Consider the following 23814-nt stretch of genomic DNA (forward strand, 5'->3'; position numbering starts at 1 on the left):
GCTTCATTTCTTTTGGAGGAAATCAAGCATCTTAATTTTCTCAAGATTGAAAAACACATTACATCAATAAATGGAACCTGATTTCTTTTTAAAGGGCAGAAATGGAAATCACCATATAAATAGATTTAAAAATCATCTCTTTTTGATTAGTGCAAAGTTCTAAAAATAAAGTGTTACATATAAGGAGAGTAGAAAGTAGAGTTCTCATTGAACATTTTGACAGTTTGATTGAAATTTTTTTCCAAGAACTAATTATAAATTAACTAAGAGTTATTATCATAGGATTGACAACATATTACCTGTCAACACGCCAGTAACTAGAGGTAAAAATTGTACCCAATGTTCTGTTATGGTGGTAAATTAACAATATGTTTCCAGAAGGCTACTAGCTTCTCATCCATCCTTTGAATTTCTTAAGAAGAACTTAGTTACAATACAATACAATAGTAGAGTTGGAAGGGACCTTAGAGGTCTTCTAGTCCAACCCCCTGCCTAGGCAGGAAACCCTATACCATTTCAGACAAATAGCTATCCAACATCTTCTTAAAGACTTGCAGTGTTGGGGCATTCACAACTTCTGGAGGCAAGCTGTTCCACTGATTAATTGTTCTCACTGTCAGGAAATTTCTCCTCAGTTCTAAGTTGCTTCTCTCCTTGATTAGTTTCCACCCATTGCTTCTTGTTCTACCCTCAGGTGCCTTGGAGGATAGTTTGACCCCCTCTACTTTGTGGCAACCTCTGAGATATTGGAACAATGCTATCATGTCTCCCCTAGTCCTTCTTTCTCTTAAGTTAGACATACCCAGTTCCTGCAATCGTTCTTCATATGTTTTAGTCTCCAGTCCCCTAATCATCTTTGTTGCTCTTCTCTGCACTCTTTCTAGAGTCTCCACATCTTTTTTACATCGTGGCGACCAGAACTGAATGCAGTATTCCAAGTGTGGCCTTACCAAGGCATTATAAAGTGGTATTAACATTTCACGTGATCTTGATTCTATCCCTCTGTTGATGCAGCCTAGAACTGTGTTGACTTTTTTGGCAGCTGCTGCACACTGCTGGCTCATATTTAAATGGTTGTCTACTAGGACTCCAAGATCCATTTCACAGTTACTACTACTGAGCAAGGTATCACCTATACTGTACCTGTGCATTCCATTTTTGTTGCCTAAATGTAGAACCTTACTCTTTTCACCATTGAATTTCATTTTATTAGATAGTGCCCAATGTTCAAGTTTGTCAAGATCCTTCTGTATCTTAAGCCTATCTTCTGGAGTGTTGGCTATTCCTGCCAGCTTGGTATCATCTGCAAATTTGATGAGTTCCCCACTTATTCCCTCATCCAAATAATTGATGAAGATGTTGAAGAGTACTGGGCCTAAAACAGAGCCTTGGGGTACTCCACTGCATACTTCCCTCCATGTGGATGCAGTTCCATTGAGAACTACACGTTGAGTGCGGCTGGTCAGCCAGTTACGAATCCATCTGGTGGTGATGCTGTCTAACCCACATTCTTCTATTTTATCTAGTAGTAGGTTATGGTCTACCTTATCAAAAGCCTTACTGAAGTCCAAGTAAAAACTATATAGACGGCATTCCTCTGGTCCACTAATTTTGTCACATTATCAAAGAATGCAATAAGATTAGTCTGGCATGATCTGTTTTTGACAAATCCATCTTGGCTTTTGGCTATTACTTTGTTTGCTTCTAGGTGTTCGCAAATACGTTGCTTGATTATTTTTTCCAGAATCTTTCCTGGTATTGAGGTTAGGCTGATAGGTCTGTAGTTTCCTGGATCTAATTTTTTCCCTTTTTTGAAGATGGGAATCACATCAGCTCTTTTCCAGTCTTCTGGTAGTTCCCCTGTGTTCCAGGATCTCTGAAATATATAATTCAGTGGTTCTGAGATCTTGTCTGCTAGTTCCTTCAGAATCCTGGGGTGTAATCCATCCGGTCTTGGTGATTTGAACTCGTCTAGGGTAGACAGGTGCTCACTTACCATTTTCTTCCCTATTTCAATTTGTGTTCCTAATCCGATTTTTGTGGTGCTGCTTTTGATAGGTTGGACTGTTTTATCCCTTAGTGTAAAGACAGATGCAAAACATGAGTTAAATAGTTATGCTTTCTCCCTGTTGCTTGTCACCTTCTTGCCACTTTCTCCCAGCAATGGACCAATTGTTTCCTTAACTTTTTTCTTGTTTTTAACATGTTGGAAGAAGCTTTTTTTGTTAATTTTTATTTTTGTGGCAAGCCTTTCTTCATTGTGAGCCTTAGCTTTCCTCATCTTTACAGGCTCGGGCTATTTGCTGATATTCTGCCTTAGTTATGTCCCCCTCCTTCCACTTTTTATACTTACCTTTTTTGTCTTTCAGTTTGTCAGATGGTTCTTTATGCAGCCATGCTGGTTTCTTTGGGAGCTGTTATTTTGCTTCTTCATTGGTATTGTGCTAGACTGGGCTTTTGTAATCTCATTTTTCAAAATTTCCCAAGCTTCTTGAGTTGTTTTCCCCTTGAGGATTCTCATCCATGGAATTTTTCCCAAGCTCTCTTTAAGTTTATTGAAATTAGCTTTCTTAAAGTCCAAGACTCTAGTTTGACTTTGTTCTACTACTTGTGTTTGCATAATGTTGAATTCCAAAATTGCATGGTCACTTGCCCCCAGGGTTCCTATGGCTTCAACACCTTCTATCATTTCCTCTCTGTTAGTGAGAATTAAGTCCAATATGGCTGATCCCCTTGTTCCCTTCTCTACTTTTTGGAAAACAAAGTTGTCTGCTAGGTTTGTTAGGAACCTGTTGGATCTTCCACTTGGTTCAGAGTGTGTTTCCCAGTTGATGTCAGGGTAGTTAAAATCTCCCATTACTATTGTGGTGTGCTTCCTGCATACCTTAGTTAGCTGACTAGCAAAAAGTTCATCTACTTCCTCTGCTTGGTTGGGTGGCCTGTAGTATAGACCTATGGCAATGTCATTTCCCCCAAAACCTTTAATATTGACCCAAATGCATTCAAGATTGTTCTCATCATTGTTGTGCTCAATTTCTGTAGAGACGTAGTTTTTTCTTATATATAGTGCAACTCCACCTCCTCTTTTATTTGGTCTATTTCTTTTAAATAATTTAAATCCTTCTAGCTGTATGTTCCATTTGTCAGTTTCATCCCACCAAGTTTCTGTAATGGCAATAATATCATATCTGCCCTCTTTACTTGAATTTCTAATTCTCCCTGTTTATTCCTCATACTCTGTGCATTGGTGTATAGATATTTGAGTCCATTTTGATTGACCTTGTGTTTTCTGTCTACATAACCTGTGTTATGCCTGACTACCCCTAGTTTCTTGCCACTTGTGTGATTCATGCACATGGTATGGTAATCACTATTACATGCTTGGTTTTGCTTGACAGCAGGAGTGATAATCTTACCCACACACACATCTATGTTGCATGCATTTATAACCCTATGAATTTTAGTTTGCTAAAATGACAGAGATGTTCTGTATCTATTAATTCTCTGTCCCCGCTCTTCAGTTTAAATGTTTATCAATATTACCTTAATATAGCTATGAATGTTTCTGAAATAAACATTAGCATTAATAATGTCTCCAGAATCAATTATCTTTCACATGTGTTTCCAGCATAATAAATCAGATTTTGATTAGGAAAGTCTCACAGCAAAATAATGAATGAATATAAGAAAAACCCCATAACAATATCACTTTTAAGAACATATCGAGAGACAACTTCCGGCAGCCGAAGGAGACGGACGCATGCGTCCGCCTTTTCGCTGCTCCAGTGGGCTCCCCTGAAGCTAAGGGGATCACAGGGTGCCTTGGAGGGCGCCCTGTCAAAGGGGCGGCTAACTGTGTCCCCCTGGTACAGCGGCGGGGGGGGCTCCAGCCTTGCCCCAGGAGCCGGGGGAGCGTAGGGAGCGCGCAGTATGCCATTGCATGCTTCTCAGAGCGCAGCCTGGAAGGAAATAATCAATTGGAACGAAACAGCTGAAGAGCGGTGAGCCGAGGGGTCTCCCCAGGTCTTTTACTATTTTTACACTCTTGACTGTTTTGCAGTTTTCCTTTTGGGACTTTGTTTCAACTTCTAGAGGAGCTTAGATTGGAGGGGGGGAAATTCCACCCCCCTCAGAAAAGCGGCACTTGAAAAATCTCTCCCTTTTATGGGAGAGAGAGAAAGTTTGAAAACTACATTCACTTCCCTTAAATAATGGGGGGGGAATACTTTTTGGCTACAATTGCGAGAGAAGGTATGGCTGAGCTGATTCTTCTCTAAACTATCTATGGGAACTTTGACATTGTTGTTTCCTGACCACCTGTACTGGCTGAGCCAATATGGCAACTTCCTCCTTCTTCTTTGTCTTTGTGAATGAGACTCCTCTCTTGGAAAACTTTATGGCTTTCAACTAATTTCCACCCCAGAGTCTTCCAGGAGCCTCCTCAAATACGTTATTCCCCTGGAATATTTTAACCCACCTATTTGCTTTAGTTCTCTATTAGAGGACTTATTCTCCTTTGGACTTGTTTGTTTGATGATCCCTGCCGGCTGTGTTCTCCCACAAATGCCATCTTTTTGTACAGAACAACAACTATCTCTGAGCTTCATGATGGGTCCAAAGAAATTACTGCCTGGTAAAGCCTCATCGGCGCCAATATCTTCTACATCCAGCCCCGCTCATCAATCACAACTGGGATCTTTTCTACAACCTAAAGCCTCTGAAGAGAGTGCAAAGGACTTGTCTACTCAATAGATGCTTCAAACCCTCTTAAAGGGACAGGACGAAATTAGAAAACAACTGCAGGACTTAAATGAACAGCTCAGAGAAACGAATCAGCTAACCACAAGAAATGAACAGAGGAAAGGTGTGCTGGAGGAGGGGGCGGTTGGGATGAGAGACGAGATGAAGATGATCCAAAGGGGGAATGTAGAATTTGGAAATCAGATGTTAAAAATGGAATTTGAAAGGATGTCTTTATTTCTTAGGTTCCAAAACTTGCCAGAAGTTGAGAACGAAGATCTTAAAGAGATTATGACCACAATATTAGCAAAATATATTAATAGAGATAAACAACAGCTTTGGTGGGACATTGATCTGATTTATAGGGTTAACTCAGCCTATGCAAGAACACACAATGTTCCAAGGGAAGTTCATGTCAAATTTCTTAGAAAAAACTACAAGAGATGAGGTTCTAGGAGCTCAAAGGGGAGGACCATTAAAATATAAAGATAAAGAAATAACCATTCTTAAACAGATCCCAAAGAGAGTAAGAGACAATAGAAGGAAATATTCCTTCTTGGCAAAAAAATTATATAATAACGGGGTTTGGTTCAGGTGGTTGTTTCCAGAAGGCATGTTGATTTTTTGGGAGGGCAGTAGAATTAGAATTAACACAGTAGCAGAAGCAGAGGCTTTCACTAAAAAAATATAGTGCCCTCTTAGGTGAAATAGGGGATGCTACACAAGAAACAAAGGAAGGAGGGGCTGAGGCCCAGGCGGTGGACAGGAGGGGGGATGCAACAACTATAAGACTCAGATCACAAAAGTGATTTGGAATACTATTACAATTGTTCCTACAATGTACTTTCATGGAAGTGATACAAAACAAAGTGGTTGAAACATACTGATGATTTTGTGTTAACTTAAAACAGCTAATACTTATGTAAATGTTGATATTTTTCTATCTTTGTTTATAGAAGTTGCAAGACTTGGGGGGGGGCTTCTCCCTCCCACACAATGTAACTGTCAATATGTTTTATAACCCCATAACCCCTTTTCCTTGTAATTTTTTTTAAAACTAATAAAAATTTGAACAATTTAAAAAAAAAAACATATCCAAATATCTTTTACATATATATTTGACAAATGCCATATTCTGAGAGGAAACCTAAATATCCTTGTAAGTGCATTTAAAAAAATAACAATGGACTTACAGTATATTTTAAGTTATTATCCCATGAGATAATCTAACTTTTCCTTTAAAATACTTTATTTTACCATCTTCTGACATTAAGTACTTTATAAGGGCTGATTATTCAACATCATTAAATTATGACCATTTGTATTTAAATAATAATATTAATTCACTGAAATGATCCACAGTTCTCCCTACCTGCCCAAGCAGTTAGAGTACAAAGTGATGTAATGAAACTATTAAGCATAATAGGCAATTAACATTAAAGTTGAAACTTTGCTTGAAAAAGAAAGAGAAATAGTTTTAACACTCGCAAGTGTTTGCAAGCAAAAATATTTTATGGTCTAAAACTAAACCCTACTCTTTTAGTTTTGAGCATAGAATGGTCACCCATTGATATCCGATTGTTTCTGAAATCTTACAGAAAAGCTTACAGGGCTATAAAGAAATAGCTTATTGATATTCTGCCCACTCCCCTCCCCCCAGTGATTTATCTTCATTCAGCAATTGTTCACTGATTGTTCCTCCCAAATCAGTTTCAGAAGTCAATAGAGCCAGAAAGAAACATTAGATCATTAATTGTCTCTTTCTTATAAATTGAAGAACTATTTAATAGCTATGACCATATAACAGCTACGACAATTTCCCCTGCTTTCAGCATGCTCATGTTTCAATTCAAATTCTTTTTGGTCAGATGAACAGGAATCTTCACAAGTGAGTTTTGCTATTGTGGTAATTGGCTGTACAAATAACCATTATTCTAAGGAAGAATGAGGATGCTTCAGCTGGAGTAGTCTCCATTTTTTTGCAACTCTCTATGGGGAAATCCACTCATTAATATAAATATGGCTCTTAAACAATCAGGAAATATAAGAATACACGATGAAGGGTATTTTTTTTAAGAAAAAGGGTCAGGCTAATGGCAAAACTATTTAAAAAGTAAAAAAGAAAAAATATTGCTAGGACAGGACTTGCACAAGAACCGAAGAACTTTTACCAAATTATTTTGTGATGTGCATTGTCCAGTAAAGTACCATACTAGATGCGCATTATGCTTTAATTTGTCTACCAATTATTTTTTATCAGTTCATCAGTGGCTCTTATATTAATTTTTTCTTCTGCTGTCACATAATTCACTTCAATTACAAAATCAGTTCTTTTTTTTATTTTTGGGCCTAGTCACACATAGTACTCATATTATCACAAAAATAACCAAAAATCACTTGCATCCACTGGTGGAGAGACTGAATTGGCAGTCAGAAATTCAATCAAAGTTCATTGCTTAGAGAGCACAAACAGGACTTATAGCAGGCATCAATTTGCACGCACAATAGCAGCACAAACTTCCTATTAACTGACATAATAGGTGGGTGGGGGAGCTAAACAACAGGTCAGAACTTCCAGTGCACCAATACTGGAAGATTGGAGACATTACATACAACCTTCATATACTATTATTCAGAGAGTTTACACTTTTTCTTTCAAATGCATCTTGTGTGATTGTAAACAACTGTTGATTTTTTATTTAATGGATCCAAAATACTTTGTTAGAAAACTTGAGGCATGTTAAGGTTTTTGTTGTGCATATTTTCAACAATGACTTTTATGATAAGATCAGGTTACTCCTTCTTGTAGATCATTGCTATATAAAAAACAAGACTTGTTAAAAACTGTTCCAATGTCAGCTGATCTTTTCAGCAGATCATTTGCTGTTTTCTATGAGTTGTGGCTCCTTTCAGAAATCTATTCATCATAGTTAATAAGATTATAAAAGCAGAGGCTTATTTGTGAATACACAATTTGGAGAAATTAAAAAAAAAGTTAAATTAATGTAGATTGAGAAGTCACCTGAACCAGAAAATGGGTGTCAAATAAATACATAAACAAACAAGTAAATAAATAACATGAGTTGTATTTGTGTTGCATTGAACGTGCCAATATTTTTTCTCATTTTTTTTAAAGGTATGGTTTTTTGTACCTGGCTACAGAAATATAAACACATAAATACTTTTGAGAATATACATGCTCAGGGTCTATTATGACTTGTGCAGCTTATAAACCCAACCAACCACCAATCAATTTCATTTTCATCTTTGTTCATCTCTGTAAAAATGATTTCATGGTTTCTGTTTGGAATGGTATTGAGGAATCATCATCGTCATATTGTCAGGCCTGCAGCCATGTTCCTTTTGGATCTTTGGCCTGCCACACTTCTTTCTACTATGCTGTTTCATTAGTGGGGAGTTGGGAGGAGGATAATAAAAAGCAGAATGTTATGTAGCGAAAATAAAATTCATTTCTAGATGGCCAAGGTCATCCTTTGTCTTGACAAATCGGCACCTGACCGGAACTGGATGGATGGATCTGCCAGCACGGCAGTGGAAGATTGGATTGTGTGATGGACTTGTGGGTGTGAGGGCAAGACCATGAACTTTAACTTTGAGGGGAAAATGGAAGAATTTGGGTTTTCCCTCAGATGTGCCAGCATGGCTCTTTTAATAAATTGGAATTTCGAGTAGCACGTTGCATTGGACTCTGATTTAATTTTGGATGTTATCTGGAAAGTTGACACATATTTCCCCAGGATGCACAAACTACGGTTAGTGTCCCCAGAGGCCAGGTCAAAAAAGCTGGGATCCAAAAATTTATTGTATTTCAGAAACAGTCACATTTTAACTAACCTCTTGCAATAAACTATTTTTGTTGATGGAAGAATTTTCTTCTTTTTGAAAATACCCACTTGAAATCTGGCAGTGACTTCTGCCATTGTCATCACTTTGTCTCCTAAAAGGAAAAAACCATTTCACCTTCCCAACCATATTTTACAGACTTTTTTCTTTTAATCCAATTTCTATCTGGATTAAAATGATTTGTTCTTGAACCCTCAATGCATATCTCAATTAGTTATGCCCTCCTTGAGTCTCAAAATTGGAAACTCGCATTTGAATGATCCAAATTTATATTCACACAGGATATCTATTTGAACACAGAGTTGCAAATATACATATACACATAAACATTTACACCAATATATCTATACTGGGAAAGGATAGTAAGGAGAACCAACCGTTAAAAGTGTACAATGTTTTATATGGAAATTCTGAACATTATGCCATTTCAGTTCTGAAATAATAAATTGGCAGGCTACTTGATGTGCACCTTGTATTACTTTCTGATGCATGAGCACCAGAAGAGCTTAATTCTTGACTCATCACAGTTCTAAGGAGAATCACCATACATCTCTTAGACTTAAATAGCCCTTCCAATACAAATGCATTCTATTCTTTGGACCCTATTTGACAAATGAAGGTTCACAGTCTGTCTTTGAGTTTTATATTCACTACTTACACCATTTTTATTGTGTAGGGTCATGGAAATAGTTTTTAACTCAGTTAATAGTCTGAACAACTTATCCATACTATAGATTAATTTGATTTGGTATCTTTTGAGATCTCTTTAATCTAATGACAAATTTTCATGAACTCCATAATGTCTTAATGCTTACCTTATTCATATCTGTGCTAGAGGTAATGAGATTGAAATGTCCAAATGGCAATGTAGGATAAATAGAGATTTATTTATATACATTTCCATGACATTTGCCTATTCTCATATGTAATGACATTACTTTTGATTACTTTTGCAAAACAACATTAGTTGGTCAGAAGTGTATCCAGATTTTTTTAAAAAATGGAATGTATGTATCTAAATTAAGCCACCTTGAGTTGCCACACATGAGTAGGTGGCAATATAAATTTTCAAAAAAAATGAATAGTCAAAAATTATACAAAACAGCAGATTCAGTTCGGTTTATCCCAGCAATGAATGGTCTACAGCTTGATGTTGCTTAAACATGGTCCCAATAAATAAATATAAATAAATTTAATTTGTTAGCCGCTCCCTCTCCACAAGGGACTCGGGGCGGCGTACAATAAAAGCACACATATATATATATATACATATACACATACACATACACATACACATACACGCATACACATACCCGGAGAAGATAGCAGTCATTAAATACATACAGTAATAGTAATAAAATTAGCAATTAAAATACCCCAATTTAAGAAATTACGAATTTAAAAAGACTGTCAGGAGGAATAGGATGGAACTACGGCTGAGCCAGGCCAGATAATTGAAAAAGGTGGGTCTTGAGCTTTACATGGAAGGAGCGGAGATCGGAGGTAATCCTAATGTCGAGGGGGAGGTCATTCCAAAGGGCCGGGCCCATCACAGAGAAGGCCCTACTCCTGGGTGTCGCCCCCCGACACAGTTTAGTGGACGGCACCCGGAGAAGTCCCTCTCTGTGTGAGCGGATTGGTCGTAGGGATTTATGGGGCAGGATGCGATCCCGCACATAGCTAGGTCCTGTGCCATGGAGCGTTTTGAAGATTGTAATCAAAACCTTGAAATGCACCCGATAGACCACAGGAAGCCAGTGCAGCTCGCGCAGGAGAGGTGTTACATGGGAGTATCTAGAACTCCCCATAATCACCCGTGCGGCCGCATTCTGGACCAACTGTAGTCTCCGAGTGCATCTCAAGGGAAGCCCCATGTAGAGAGCATTGCAGTAGTCTAGGCGAGACATCACCAGCGCATGGGTGACTGTGCATAAGGCATACCGGTCCAATAGGGGGCGCAATTGGCGCACCAGACGGACCTGGTGGAACGCCCCCTTTGCCATGGCTGTTACATGGTCATCCATGGACAGCCGAGCATCCAGGAGGACGCCCAAATTGCGCGCCCGCTCCATGGGGGCCAGGTGCTCGCCCCCGATGGCCAGAGATGGAAGCAACTGGTTGAACCAGGGGGCCGGAAGCCACAGCCACTCCATCTTGGAGGGGTTGAGTTTGAGTCGGTTGTCACCCATCCATACCCGTACGGCTTCCAAACACCGGGACATCATTTCGACGGCCTCGTTGGGGTGGTTCGGGGTGGAAATGTACAGCTGAGTATCATCAGCGTACAGATCATATCCCACCCCAAAGCCACGAATGATCTTGCCCAGCGGCTTCATGTATGTGTTGAACAGGAGTGGCGAGAGGACCGACCCCTGTGGCACCCCACCAGTGAGGGGGCTCAGGGTCGATCTCTGCTCCCCTGCCAACACACGTTGCATCCGGCCGGAGAGGTAGGAGCCGAACCACCGTAAAACGGGGCCCCTAACCCCCAACCCCTCCAGCTGGTGAAACAGGATACCATGGTCGATGGTATCAAAAGCTGCTGAGAGATCTAATAGGACCAGGATAGAGGAACAACCCCTATCTCTGGCCCTCCGGAGATCATCAACCAACGCGACCAAGGCCGTCTCCGTGCTGTGCCCGGGTCGGAAGCCGGACTGGCGTGGGTCTAGGTAATCATTTTCCTCCAGGTGACGTGGGAACTGTTGGGCCAGCACACTCTCTACAACCTTCGCTAAGAAGGGAAGGTTGGAGACAGGATGGTAGTTGGCTAGCTCCGTTGGGTCCAGGGAAGGCTTCTTGAGTAAGGGTCTCACAATCACATCTTTGAAGGCGCTCGGCAGAGACCCCTCGCCCAACGAAGCATTCACTAGGCCCAGGAGCCAGCCACGTGTAACCTCCCAGGATGCCAGTACAAGCCAGGAGGGACACGGGTCCAATAAACATGTGGTAGGTCGCAGACGTCCACGTAACCTGTCCAAATCCTCGATGGCAACCGAGTCAAACTCCTCCTAGAGTGGTCTCTCAAGACTCGCCTCGGGCGTCTCCCCTAGCCCACTGAAAGGGACCCATTCCCTCCGGATCTGAGCGATTTTATCCTGCAGATATTTCCCAAATTCCTCTGCCCTGCCCTGTAGAGGGGCTTCCCGCGGCCTCTGAGACAGAAGGGAGCGAGTCACCCGAAACAGGGCGGCAGGGCGGTTATCTGCGGATGCAATAAGAGCGGCACAATGTCGACGTTTGGCCGCTCTTAATGCCACAAGGTACGTCCTTAAGTAGGTTCGTACCTGTGCTCGGTCAAATTCGGAGCGGGAGGATCTCCAATGACTCTCTAGGCGTCTCTTGTGGCGTTTCATCACACTTAGCTCCTCAGTAAACCAAGGGGCCAGGGTGGTTCGTTGCCGCAGGAGAGGCCGCAAAGGCGCCACTCGGTCTAGGGCCCCAGCAGTCGCACTATTCCATGCGGCTACCAGGTCCTCTACCCGAGGGCGGGTCAGGTCTACAGGAGGTGGCCCAAGCTCCGTTTGGAACTTATCCGGTTCCATCAGGTGCTTGGGGCGGAACCATCTAATGCCTTCCGGCTCCGCCTCCCTGCAGCGGGGGGTAGCACCAGGGAAGTCAAGTCAGAGAAGTGAGTGATCTGACCATGACAGGGGAGTGATAGTTAAATCCCCTATTCCCAGATCACTCGTCCACTGGCCAGAGACAAAAACGAGGTCCAGCGTGTGGCCTCCTTTGTGTGTAGGGCCCTGAATTAATTGAGTCAGGTCCATGGCTGTCATGGAAGCCATGAACTCCCGAACCCCCTCGGACGCTTCTCCCATTGACGGCAGGTTGAAATCCCCCATCACTAAAAGTCTGGGGGTCTCAACCGCCACCGATGCGATCAGCTTGAGGAGTTCAGGCAGGGCCGCTGATGTATAGCGAGGAGCCAGGTATACTATCAGCAGGCCCAACTGTCTCCCCGGGCCCCATCTCACGACAAGGGACTCACACCCGGATGTCTGCGGCACAGTGAACTCTCTCGGCTCTAAGTCTTCCCGGATAATCACTGCTACCCCACCGCCCCTTCCCTGGGCCCGTGGCTGGTGGAATGCTCGATAAACTGTTGGGCACATTTCCACGAGAGGTAGACCTCCCTCGTGGCCCAACCAGGTCTCAGTCTGGCTCCCCCTCCAGAATCAAATCATTGATGAGAGGGGCCTTGTTGTCAACAGACCTCGCATTGCATAACAACAGCCGCAGGCCCTGGGTCTCTAGATCCTGACCACCTAGTATGCGGGGGTTGGTACAAGCGACCAGGTATGACCAATAACCACGGTCTCCCAACCGACTACGAGTTCTTAATCTGTCCTCACACCTGCCCCTCCCCACGACCGTTGGTATCAAAGAGCCCTGTATTGGAATGCTATCTTCCCTCTCCTCCCCCACTCTGCTCTCTCCTCTCTTGACCACACCTATTCGCCTGGCTCTACCATCACTCCTGACCTGATCCACCCCTCCCAACCCTAGAACCCCTTAAAATTCTTAAAAAACGATTCATTAAAAAGCCCCTTAGTTTGTGCTTCCTCCACCTCTCCGGGTTAATAAACCCATCCTCAAGGTGGGCCCTTGAAAGGGCTGGAGGCCATACCTGCGAGAGGGAGGACTCTTGCAGTAGCAGTAGGTCAGACCTCGTGTGCGTGAAGATCATACAAAAATCATACAATTATATCACTGGGGCAAGATTATTTCAAGTGCTGAAGATGGAATCATAGTTTGTTGTGGGATTGTCCTTACCCTAGATGGAAAGGGGTAAGCTGGTGGGCTAGCCGACTAGCTAGATTTATCTAAGGAGATAAATGATAAATCATGAACATTTTAGTTCAATAGCTTCTCTCTGCCTAGCTATGATGAAATGATAGAAATATTTCTATTTGTGAGAAATCCATCAAGCTGAATAGAAATTGACTGAGATACTTCTCAGCTTTGTGTGGCTTCATTCACCTAGTAGATATCGAAAGGAAAGCCATAAAATCTGCAAGATCTTGAAAATTGACATTTAGGTTCATTGGGCACATAGAAATATACTCAAGTTTCACTTACAATTCTATGTCTGGAGCTAATGGAGCCATAGATACAATCACAAAACAAAATAAGTACTTATAAAATAAAACAAAACAGAACAGTTTTTTTCCTCTAAGAGTTGCTCTTATTTAAAAATTTTGAAAGGGCAAGGTTGATACTGCTGTTTCTCATACTATAAATAATAGGATTCAAAAGAGGTGGGATAAGGGAATACATCACAGTTGATGCTAAATTTGGATTACTGGAAGGAGGCTCCAGATGAGCAATAAATGCAGATAATAGGAACATGGAAACTACAATAAGATGGGGTAGGCAAGTAGAAATTGATTTTTTCCTTCCTTCCAAGGAGCGAATTTTCAGCACAGCAGTGAAAATGGACACATATGTATAAAGAATAAAGAAAAAACAAACAAATCCTAAAGCACAAACAAACACTATTAGTCTGATTTCATTTTGGTTAAAACCTGAACAGGTGAGTTTAAGTAACTGTGGGATGTCACAGAAAAATTGATTGATGTTATTGGAACAAAAAGTTGTTCCAAATGTAAAACAAGTATGCAATGATCCATTAAGAAGGCTGCTGCCCCATACAGCAAGAATCATGTAAATGCAGGCTTGTTTGTTCATTATTGTTTGATAATGTAATGGATTGCAAATGGCCACATAACGATCATAGGCCATGACTGTAAGGATCCAAATATCAGATCCCAGAAAAAAGACCAGAAGGAAGACTTGAGAAGCACATCCAAGATAAGAAATGTGTCTTGTGTTCATCAGCATATTGGCCATGGATTTAGGAACAATGACTGAAGTGGTGCCAAGGTCTTGTATGGCTAAGTTCAACAAAAAGAGATACATGGGAGTATGCAAATGATGGTTCAAAATTATTGCAGATATGATGAGGAGGTTCCCTATTAGAATTGCCAAATACAATACCAGGAAAGCAAAGAAATGTAACATTTGTAGTTCATGTATTTTTGAGAACTCAAAGAGCAGAAAATCAGAGATAGTTGATTGATTATCCATGTTTTATAATATTCTAAGTGATGTCTCTGGAAAGAAAAAAAATACAATCATTTTGAATGCAGCCTTTTTCATGTCAGTTCATGAGTGCAATTCTAGAATCAACAGGCCATTTGTGGGCCAATATTTTGGTAATAGGTTTGTCATCAGAACTTCTGATGAGAACTTTAGTCTGTATTGGAATATTCTCAGTGCTATTTCAAAGTTCAGACCAATGACAACTGATTAGAGATAATATAATTGATACTAATTCTAATTTTGCTTCCCATGCCTATCAACTTATGAGAATGAAAATAAAGTCCCTAAATAGATATTTAAAAGGTACTGTTTCAAAAAAATATAAGTACAGTTGTCAAATTACTGCTCTGGTCTCCATAATTTTAAGAGTTAGAAAGTTAAATCCAATTCTCTGGGCAAATTTCAATGTATGAATTTGAAATAGCCATTTTGATTGTGTTATGAGTGTTACAATAATATTCAATTAAAATAAGATAAAAATAAAATACAGGAACTAGTTTCAGGATAAAATAGATAAAGGGAAATACAATATTAAAAGGCATATGTGATAAATACAAAGAATCAGCATTCAGATAAATACATCACCTTTACATAATACTTCAAATCTCTTAGATATAATATAATTAGCCGAATTGCCTTAATTAGTCTTGCTGCCACATTTCTTGCCAGAGTATACTCCCATGTTACAATATTCTTTCTGAAATAGAATCATATGTCCAAGCGCATTATCTAGAAAATAAAGATGATTAAAGTTTGTTTCTGAATATTCCTCCAACATACAGCAAGAAAATAGGCATATTAACAATGTGTTTAAACTGTGATTCTGTAAATTATATTTCCCCCTCCTATTCTCTCCTCCTCAAACAAACATCGATTTTGAAGGAAATGTGTTACTGCATGTAGAGAAAATATTTTAGATGGTTTCTAAGAGTTTACACAACTTGATGGCACATAACCAATCATACTGATGCTGTTAATTTTGTCAACTCAAAATAATTAATAATTGCAATAAATGTAAACTTTTTTTTGTAAAAAGGACAGGCACAAATTACTGTGAATACTTGTAAATGCAAACATACATACAAAATACGATACGAGGCCAGTCATGATAGGAATAAAATCAATATTTCATGTGAAGGGGTGAATATTTTTAATATGGTCACTGATCAAAATTTTAAACAAAAACACATTAAAAATAAAATAAAAGCATAACAAGATAAAATAGCAATATCACTTGGACTTATATACCACTTCATGATGCTTTACAGCCTTTTCTAAGCTGTTTACTATCAGCATATTGCACTCCAACAATCTGGGTCCTTATGTTACTGACTTCAGAAGGATGGAAAGCTGAATCAAACTCGAGCAACTGATACTTAACTGCCAACTGCAGATTGCCAGCAGTCAGCAGAAGTAGTCTGAATCATAATGTTTTGATAAGAACCTTAGAGAGGAAAAAAACTGTACAGAAAAAAGAATTCCCTGGATGTTTTATAAGGTAAGGAATTAGAAAGTGGATCATTGAGTTCTTATAGGGGGTACAATATAGTGGGAGATCAGCTGTAAGTTCACTTGTCTCTTGTCGATAGGGAGACAATCTCAGATCATAGGAATTTGTTATAGCTTGGGTTGCAGAACCTAATTCTAAGCTGATAAAGAATAATTAATCTACAATTAAATATTTATTCCAAGTTAATGCTCCAATGACAAGCAGAGAGGAAATTATTTAAGAAAATGTTTTGATGTAGTAGTGAATTAAAAATAAATGATTAGAAGCCCACCATCATCTTTTGAGAGTAAGGTAATCTGGGCCCCCTAGGACTGCCATGAAAATTGTCAAGCAAATATTTATAGTGATAAACTTTTTTAAAAAATTGCAAGTTTCCATATCACTCCCTAATGTTACAAATTACATTTTGATTATGAATGTGTCCCAAAATAACAGAATATTCATAATGAAAACAATGTTTTATTTACAAGTTGTTGAGTTTTTATATGTTTTAAATTTTACTTATCAATTTATTTTGTTTGCTTATATCAAATTTTGATATAAGAACAATTTTGATTATCAAAATTTAAAATTATATCTGGAATTTCCTATTTGAGACTTCTGATTGTAAATAAGATATAATTTTGAATCATAATAGAATAATGAAAAAATGTAAATAAACTTGAGGAATAACTGTTTTGTGAAACCAAAATGAAAAGCTTTCTAATTTCATGTAATTTTTTTAAAAAGAAACTTCCTATTCTGGAGATAAGAATACATACACATGGGAAATGTATTTTAAAAAGGTATTTTGATACAACAATAGAATCATATTTTGAATTATGTATCTTCATCATGACAGTTTTATTTAATGTCTTCTTTCAGTGACAATAAGCACTCTAATACAGTATTATGTTATCTACAATACTTAGCTTTAATTAGCACCAGTAACTCAACATTTGGGAGTTATGTTATGGCAATTTGTAATTTAAAAATGAGTTTAAAATGCTCTCTCTCAACATTTGGCCTCAAATAAGCAGTTGTGTGCTTGAATATATACAATTTCATATATACATTTGAAATATTATTTAACATTTCATATTCTCTTTTCTTTCTATAGAAGAGAAATAATACAGCGTGCTATAAAATATGCAAAAATAAATAAAAATTAATTAAAACATTTCTCAATATACTGACATTCAAACCAGTTTATCTAAGGAATTGGGAAATAACAAATCACTAATTCAATCCATCCAATTCAAGTCATATTGTTAATGCTTTTGGCTCCCAACATTGCACATTCACCCATTCATACCAGATGTTGCTGAAATCTTTCGAATGATGAAATGATTTTCATCAAACTGGCAGGAGTTTTTAATAAATACTCTGCGATTTCTAGTGATCTCTTGTGATCCCACAAGAGCTTAAATGACTTCTCCCAAAGCACTTCACTTCAAAATTCAACCTGGGCAAAAAAAGCATTAATTATTTAATTGTATTGTTAATTCTATAATGAAGATATTTAATGGTTTATTATGTTTATTGAGTCAATCTCTGAACATATGGCCTTAACTAAACAGTTGTTTGCTTGTATGTGTACAATTTCATATTTAGATTTCTGTGTGTACTTACAGGAGAATAATAAAGAAGAATTAAAGTCATGCTGGTGAACCAGGGTTTGACATTTTGTACTTTTCAATTATTTTAATATTTTGTATGACTTTTCCATCACTTTTGAGAAAAACAGGAAATCATATTAAAAGCCATTTTCAGAGTTAAAATGATAAATCAATTCTCCCATGACTTGCTATGATAACAAACAGGATTGAAAGATAAAAAACTCGACATATTTTAGTTTGTTTTTCCTGCCTATGTGATCTATAGCAGATTAGAGAAATCCTTATTTTACCTCTAAGAAATATTGCTAGGAAGGTGTCTACTTAGATATCTCTAAGACTTCATAATGCTTGCTTGTAACCAGGTATATAAAAGCTGCTGGAAGGTGGCTTGCTTCGGAAAAGATCCCCAAGTGACAAAATAAAATTGATCTGATCCCCATCCTTGAAATGTTTCACTGAGGTGTCGCCCACCTGGCATGAACCCAGAGTTTCTGGAACAATAATGCCGTATTCTTCCTCTGCCTTGAGAATGTTCAGCCTTTTGTGCAAAGAGATTTTGGTGACATGGGAGATACAGTGTCTAAGAAGTGCAATTACAAACTAAAATGAGTGAAGGGAGGAAGTGGAGACCATTGCCTCATACCTTAACCTATTTTAAAATTGTAGATTACTATTTGCCATTCTCCACCTGAATTTTAAATTCAGCTCTGGAAATCATTTTGTTTAGGACTTCTAGCAAATTGTCAAAACTTGCAGTCACTGTAGCTAGTGGAACACTATGCTTATCTTACAAATTATGAGAGAAGCCAAACACAAGGAGGTCTGGAATAATGTTGTGCAGCAGCCATGGGATTATTACATATTTATTTTGTTGTAGTCTTGCATTTTTGGTTGCTAAGAACTGAAGCATAAACAGAGATTTCAGACCTTTCTGTAGGAAAAAGACAAAGGGTTCCAAACTCTATTTTCTGTGGTTGTCTTTGGGAGGGCATTTACACTATCATTCTGGTCAGGTTTTTGTGTCTTATTTAAACTTCATTGCTACAAAACTGCCTATGATCCAGAGTGATATGCATCATAAGCCTGAAGTCAAATTCCAGCTTTAAGTGCCCATATTTTAAGTTGTACCAGAAGGGTTTGATTATAGGCAGAAAGCCCACAAGGCATAAAATGAAATATTTCAGACTTGTAGTAAATTGCTTTATCAAACATTGGTACCTCTCCCACATATTATATTGAAAAAGGTTTCCTGACTCTCAATATTCACATGTCAATACCAATTAGTGTTTCAAGAGAACCTAAACTAAGTGAAAATGTTTTTATTGCTTCTGTGCTCATAGAAGGAAATAACTTATTCCAAATATATGGATTGGAGCCTAAATCCCTACAAGCATTCTACTAACTCATTAATGAGTACAGAAATGAGAAGAAAGAGATCCAAAAGGAGAATTTAATCCATTTTGATCACATATTCATATATTGCAATTGTAGTAGCATGTCAAATGCTAAAGCACCTGAAGGCAAGACAAGAAACAATGGATGGAAATTAATCAAGGAGAGAAGTAATCTAGAACTAAAGGAGATATTTCCTACTAGAATAACTAATAAGTGGAACAAATTGCCTCCAGAAGTTGTGAATGCTCCAACACTAGAAGTTTTAAGAAGAGATTGAACAACCATTTGTCTGAAGTGATATAGGGTTTCCTGCCTGAGCAGGGAATTGGACTAGAAGACTAGAAGATTTAATCTTCAAATTGTTTCACAGTCTGGGACTGGAAAAAACTTAAAAGTTCAAGTTTTAACCAAGGACCTAACAGCAGTTAAGTTAGAGTCTGGGTATATAGGCAGTTCTGAGTAAGATGGTTTTTTTTTTTTTTGCAAAGTCAGAATATTCATGTCTGAGAAGTCCAAAATGTCCATGCATCTTGGCAACACTTTGGGTATTGCTTCAAGGTCTCCTATTACTATTGGTACAACCATTGATTTCTTCATCCACAATAACTCAACTTCAATATGTAGATTGGGATATTTCATTATTTTTTCTAGTTGTTTCTCTTCGATTCGTGCATCACCTGGTATTGCAATATCAATTAACCACACTTTTTTTCTTTTCCACAGTAATGATGCAGACCTGTTGTGGACCAGATGTCTGCCTGTTTGGATTCAAAAGTTCCACAAAATCGTGACTTGCTCATTTTCAAAAATATTGTCACTTTGGTGTTCCCAGTAATTTTTGCTGTATTAAAACTTATATTTCTGGCAAAGTTTCCAATGTATGATTTTGGCACCTCAATCATGAAGTTGTAGGTAATCAGTATGGGGAATATTGCTATAACCATTGATAAGATAATCCACTGTTTCATCTTTCTCACATAAGCAACATTTGCTGTTGTTGCTGCTGTATTGAATTTTTGCTTTTATGAAATTAGAATGCAAGGTTTGAGCAGCCAAAGTGAAGCCTTCAGTTTCTTTCTTCAGTACCCCTGATCTCAACTAGCTCCATGTTAGCTTTGTGTCTGCCTTTCCTTCAATGTCCTTCAGGTATTGATTGTGCATATCATTTTTTTCCTGTTAGAAACTTAATGCTCAATTGTTTTATTTCAATATTTTGCTTTCAATCTCATTGTTTTCAATAGGTTTCCCTTGTCCATCTCCTTTAGTAAATGCTCTTTTGCTTTCTTTATGCAACCATTTTAGCCATGTCTTTTCCTCTTCTACAGTTTGTTTCACCTGTAAGATTCCTCTGCCATCCTGAGATCTTGGCACAAACAACCAATCAATATCACGTTTTTTGGTGTAGAGCATGGTGCATTGTCATTAATTTTCTTGTCTTTCAAATCCAAGTTATCAAATTCTAGCTGTGTCCAGTCAATTCCGATTGTATTACAGGCACTGTATAGGTTTTAATTGTCTTTATGATATTCCTTCCACTCAGCTTTGATCTCAAGTTTTTCCTGACTCACTTTATGTATTTTGTTGAAGTAGCTTCCTTGGCTTGGTTGTGTAACAGGCCAGAAACTTTCAAAACTTCTAAGTTCTTATCCCTTTCTTCTGGTGTTACTGCTTTTATCAGCTCTTTATTACAAAGTTTGAATCTGTCATCTTCCACATTTTTTTCTTTGTCAATGCCAAATTGCATTTCAGTGTTTTTGCTGAACTCTTCAGTGCTTTTCAGCAGTGAGCTCAATTCAGCTTTTCTTTTCCCAAACAATTTTAAATCATCCACATAGAGCAAATGGGATTTTTTTCAATCCCTTTTTAGCCAATTTGTAGCCATAGTTTGTCTTGTTCAAAATGCTTGTTAGTGGTGCCATCAATAGTACAAATAATAGATGACAATGAGTCACCTTGGAAAATTCCTCATTCGATTTCAACTTCATCAATTTCTTTTCCACAGGCCATCAGCTTAGTTTGCCATAGCTTCATGGAAATCTTCAGGAATGTCAGAGTGTTGCTGCTATGATGCTTATTATGTATAAGGATGCTTAGACAATCACTGTTCTGAAATTAGAGTAAATCAGCTTTCTTGATTTGATTTTATTCAGTATAATTGACACTGAATTTTCTCAGCTTTGAAGCATCTCACTATAGTTGCACCATGGTTATCTTGCAAGTGTTCATGGCTGTCTGCCAATGTACAAATTTAACAGAAGTTATAACAGCGGTGCATCTTCAAGTGACAATTGAATACCACAATGCTGAGTGGATGTGCAATAAATTGCATATCATGCCACTGAGTATCACTATAGAACTCGGAAGTTATCAGTTATATTTTCTAAACCCAGTAACTATCAAACCTAAGAAACACCATTATTTTTATTTATTAATTTCATGTATTATTTTGGCTTTCCACTGATTTGTCTGCTCAAACCTCATGTTTTCCATAGATAAACGTATCTGATTCTGGTTCATTGTGATCTAGATTAAAAGAATGGCCTGAAGAAGGAGAGAGTGAGCAAAAGTCCCTCCAAAAATCATAATGATGGTATGCACATGGATAAGATGATGAGAAAGAGAGAGGGTGTGGGGTTGCAAAGAGACCTGCCAATTAATGTCAACTAAAACATTTAAAAAGAAGAAGTTGGTTTATGCCTTCTAAAATGGGACAAAATAATGAATCTTGATTATAACCCAAGTTTGTTTTGTATGGCTTGATTGAACCCTATTTGCCACCATTCTTGAGAGTTCTAAAGATGTATCAGCTAACACAAAGTGTGTGTTTTCTTGTTAATTCAGTGTGCCATCTATGCTACAATGGAAACTCAGTAGAACACAAATGTTAATTCAGCACCCTCCACAGGACAGATTTGATTGTGAAGAAGGTTGTTCCCATACAGAATCCTTGATGGCAAAGTGTCAAAACTGGTTAGAATAAAAGCTTTTATGTAAAGGACAGAAAAAATATTACATAAATATTTAGGTATAGATAAAGGGCTGTTTCAATAGTCAAATGTCACTATGACAAGAGAGTATGTTCTTATCCTTTGGGTAAAACTAGATCTAGAATATATTGCTTAAGCTCTTGAAAGACCCTTTTATACTTTAGCGATATTGGTGATTTTACTAGAAGTCCACTGTAAAATAAGCCTATATTTTTTTTTTGATTAACTGAGAAAGAGAGATCTCTTCAAAGAAAAGTATGGAGGATTCTAATGATCTAGATTGTGTCCACCATTTTATATAACTAGAGGCACAAATTTGTGTGCCATAGAGACTGAGCGAAAGAAGACTTATAGGAATGAAAAAAATGTTTTCCAATCCTCTGATACTTGGAAAGAGCAAGAAAAATGTTATCCTATGTAGGAAAAGAAAATCAAACTAGATTTACTAACAAATTAGATTTACCAGCTATTATGTCCCTGCTGCAATCACAGTTTTGGGGGTCAAAATGTTGACAAACAAGGTAAATAGGATCCACCTGCAATTCCTGCAGTCTTAGAAAGATTAAATTTGTCAATAGATTTAAGCCACAGAATATCAGCTGTTAAAGAATTTGTGTTTTGCTTGTTTATTTGTTCATTGCTTGCATTCATGGAAGATGCTTAGTCAGTTTTCTTACCCACCCACCTACCCACTCCCAAACATATGAGTAAAATGATATATTTGAATTTTAGGGGAAAAAAAACTAAGCTGTGCTTTGCGTGGTTTATTCCCACACTTTGCATATCTAGTCTTCAAGTGCCACATTTCCTAAAGAATGGTACTGATAATACAAAATTGATAGTTCTTTACAAATAATAATAATCTTTCTGAGACATCATTTCTGTCAGCCTTGGCCAAACTTTACAGGGCTGCCACAGTGGTAACGGGAGAGTAGCAAAGGGAGTATAGTCATAACAACAATCTTTCACAGGAGATCAAGGTTGGGCTTCTGGCACCTAGAGGGACGTAAATGAAGTTTGGCAGCAGCTGAGACAGGAGGTTGATTGAGCCATGTGATGTGAATGTCACTGGACAGGGCAAGGTATGAGTTTTATTGTGAGTGGGGGGAAATGTGGGATTTCAGATTCAGGTTTTCCTCAGAGGTGCCAATATGACTTCTCTAATAAATACTTACTTTGATGGACTTTGTCTCAGAGTTCTGAATTGCAATGAAGAGTTATTTAGAATGTTAATCATTTCAAGCATAAATATGTAGGATTGGATTTTTTTTCCTCTTCAAATGACTTATTTTTTAAAATGGGAAATTATTTTTTCCTGGGTTCAACTTTCCATTAACACTGTTTTTCTTGATCCATTGCCTCCATTATTGTAGTGTGATACATTTTACTTGTAACAGTTTCAAAACAACTTTATTAACATTCCAATAAAATTAATAGAGAATAATCAGATTAACTACTTGCACAACTAGTTTTTCCCTCTTGTCCTTTCTGCTACATTCCCTCAAATATCAATTTACATTTAAATTATCCTGCTAATTAAAAATGTAGTCCAGTTTTATCAGTGATCTCATGACTGGAATTTATAATGTTTTTCATCTACATATTTTGATAC

The 23814-nt window shown here is 38.1% G+C and overlaps 1 protein-coding gene across 1 annotated transcript; it reads right to left on the reverse strand.

Annotated features, from left to right (window-relative positions):
* Positions 1-13782: 13782 nt before the first annotated feature.
* LOC309402069 (olfactory receptor 14J1-like) lies at positions 13783-14697 on the reverse strand (the record flags this gene model as incomplete). Its single annotated transcript, XM_081971579.1, has 1 exon — positions 13783-14697. One exon carries the CDS (start codon positions 14695-14697, stop codon positions 13783-13785), a length of 915 nt encoding a protein of 304 aa, XP_081827705.1.
* Between the last annotated feature and the right edge of the window lie 9117 nt (positions 14698-23814).

Source organism: Natrix helvetica (genome assembly GCF_964273705.1).
Source record: "Natrix helvetica genome assembly, chromosome: Z".
NCBI classification, from domain to species: domain Eukaryota; kingdom Metazoa; phylum Chordata; class Lepidosauria; order Squamata; family Natricidae; genus Natrix; species Natrix helvetica.